The sequence below is a fragment of the Micromesistius poutassou genome, assembly GCF_964030765.1.
Source record: "Micromesistius poutassou genome assembly, chromosome: 6".
NCBI lineage: Eukaryota > Metazoa > Chordata > Actinopteri > Gadiformes > Gadidae > Micromesistius > Micromesistius poutassou.
Window position 1 is genome coordinate 20,468,409 of NC_140276.1, and position 2,693 is coordinate 20,471,101.

General features: G+C 54.3%; 1 protein-coding gene across 1 annotated transcript in view; it reads right to left on the minus strand.

Moving 5' to 3' along the window:
- Window positions 1-2,693, minus strand: part of fgfrl1a (fibroblast growth factor receptor like 1a) — a 40,473-nt gene continuing 37,780 nt past the window's right edge. The window contains exons 6-7 of the mRNA XM_084469019.1: window positions 2,060-2,240; window positions 1-1,439 (exon numbers count right to left, since the gene is read on the minus strand). Of these exons, the coding sequence (XP_084325145.1) occupies window positions 1,000-1,439; window positions 2,060-2,240 (621 nt within the window). The 3' untranslated portion in view covers window positions 1-999. The remainder of the gene's footprint in view (window positions 1,440-2,059; window positions 2,241-2,693) is intronic.

Consider the following 2,693-nt stretch of genomic DNA (forward strand, 5'->3'; position numbering starts at 1 on the left):
TCAAACGCTGGCGGGTGTCAAACAAACTTGAGAAGGAGACAACGATGGAATGGGAAACGCGGCCGCCGCACCAGGGACTGCAGCCCCCAGCGGCCCCAGAGGGCTGTTTGATGTGGGCTCTCTCCCCCAGGGCGCACAGGGCCGCTGCAGGCCCGGGCCGGGGCGTCGCCCCGCACCACCGCAGAGGCCGCGCCCTGTTTGGGAGCCTCCTGGGCTGAGGGGAGCGTCGCTCTCAGGACGCCTCGTCAGGTGTGGAAGTCATGGAATACGGAATATAGACGCTGATCCTCCACACGGCCGCTGGACACCCACTGCACGTGTGCACTGTAGCGTTCTGCACTTTGGATGAGACGGTTCGTTGAAGAATGATCTGCACACATGTACATGCACACACTGTTTTCATCAGTCTGCACACATGAACCTGTTTGGATTTCTGCGAGGTAAATACTGTTTGCACTTTATGCATTTACTAAAGAGGTAAGAGTGTTATCCAAGGTGAGCAGAGAAAAAGAAAAGAGAAAAGAGTTTGACATTAAACATGCTTTCAGCTCACACCTCAGTCTGTGCTGCTGGCAGAAGGTTCCAGGTGCTGTAATATATGGTGTGGAAGGGTGAATGAGTTTGGTATTCAGAGAAGCCTTAAACAACAGGCGTTTTACTGCGGGGTTGTACTACGCTGTACCACCTGTAAATAATTATGTTTCTGATCCACTGCAGTCCTCCATTTTGTTTTTATGTCCAGCACTCAATACGCAAACGGCCGTCCAAGAGAACGAACCCCCAGGAAACAAAACACTCCTTTAAACAAGTTCCCATCTCTGCTTTCTCCACGGCTCTCCTCTGCGTCCGTCCCGTTCCCCTCCTGTGTCCCGGTGCTCTGCGTCCTGGCTACAGCGGATTACTGCGTCTGTGTTTGCGTCGACCGTTCCTCTCAAACACAGACAGAGTGGAGGGTGTGGATGTCTCCCCCCCCCCCGCCGTCCGCTGCCCCCCGGGGGGCTAACACTGGTAGTGGATGTGCTGGTGCTGGTGCACTTTCCCGTCCACGTGCGAGTGCGTGTGCGTGTGGATGTCCGTGTACAGCTTGGGGTAGACCTTGGGCGCCAGGCCCGGGCCGGCCGGCGCCGCCAGGAGCAGCTGCTGCTGCTGGCGGGCCACGTAGTCCTCGTACGACAGGCAGTCCTTGTCCCCGTTGGCCGGCAGGGCGTGCGTGGCGGCGCCGGCTCGCTCCCGATTGGCCGCCGCGGTGGGCCGCTGGCCGGACGGCAGGGCGGAGGAGGACGAGGAGGCGGAGCTGGAGCACGTGCGTTTTGATTGGCAGAACCAGAGGAGGGCGGTGCCTAGTATGAAGACCACGCCCGCCGGGATGCCTATGATGACCGGCCAGGGGAGGCTGGGCGCGGTTGCCATGGGAACGGGGGCGGCGTTCGGCTTCAAATCTGGAAGGTAAACGGTGGAGGCAGAGAGAGGGAAGTTTAATCACCAGAACAACAGCTGTGAATCGTGTGCGGTGACGAGTGCACACGGCCTCGTAACGCAGTCACCACAAGACCTTCAACCACTAGAAGGGAAAAGTCAGAGCACGCCAAGAACCAAACCAGCAACCCCCGCTTATCCAGTCATATCAAACCAGCAACCCCCGCTTATCCAGTCATATCAAACCAGCCACCCCCGCTTATCCAGTCATATCAAACACAATCGCTATCCAATTGTCTACTATTTTTTGCCGTCAGGTGGCCATTATAAAGTCCAAAAAGAAAACTGCACACAAGAACTCCTTGATTCCCACTGCTGTTAATATCACATGAAACTAAAAACACAATGCAACTGTTAATATCACATGAAACTAAAAACATCACAATGCAACTGTATCACATAAAACTATCAACATGACAATGGAACACAATTAGTCTCTCTGTGGTTTCACACGTTTAACGCTCTCCTCCTCCGGTGGATATTGTGTGTTTCTTTGTTTGAAGGTGAGCCACGTCAAATCGAGGTACACACACACACACACACACACACACACACACACACACACACACACACACACCCCCACCTGGCAGCACGGTGAGGTAGGCGCTCCTGAAGCTGTAGCCCATGGTGTTGGCGCCCAGACAGATGTACATGCCCGCGTCCTCCTCCTTGGCCCGGCTGATCAGCAGCTTGTTGAGGTAGGAGCCGTCTGGACGGGACCACACCTCCCCCGTGGGCAGCACCACGAAGCGGTGGTCGCCCACCTGCACAACACACACACAACGCATATAACATATATAACGCAATAACACAGTGTCACAACGTAACACAGTGTCAGGGTCACAACGGAACACAGTGTCAGGGTCACAACATAACACAGTGTCACAACGTAACACAGTGTCACAACGTAACACAGTGTCAGGGTCACAACATAACACAGTGTCAGGGTCACAACGTAACACAGTGTCAGGGTCACAACATAACACAGTGTCAGGGTCACAACGTAACAGTGTCAGGGTCACAACATAACACAGTGTCAGGGTCACAACATAACACAGTGTCAGGGTCACAACGTAACACAGTGTCACAACGTAACACAGTGTCAGGGTCACAACGTAACACAGTGTCAGGGTCACAACGTAACACAGTGTCACAACGTAACACAGTGTCAGGGTCACAACGTAACACAGTGTCAGGGTCACAACGTAACACAGTGT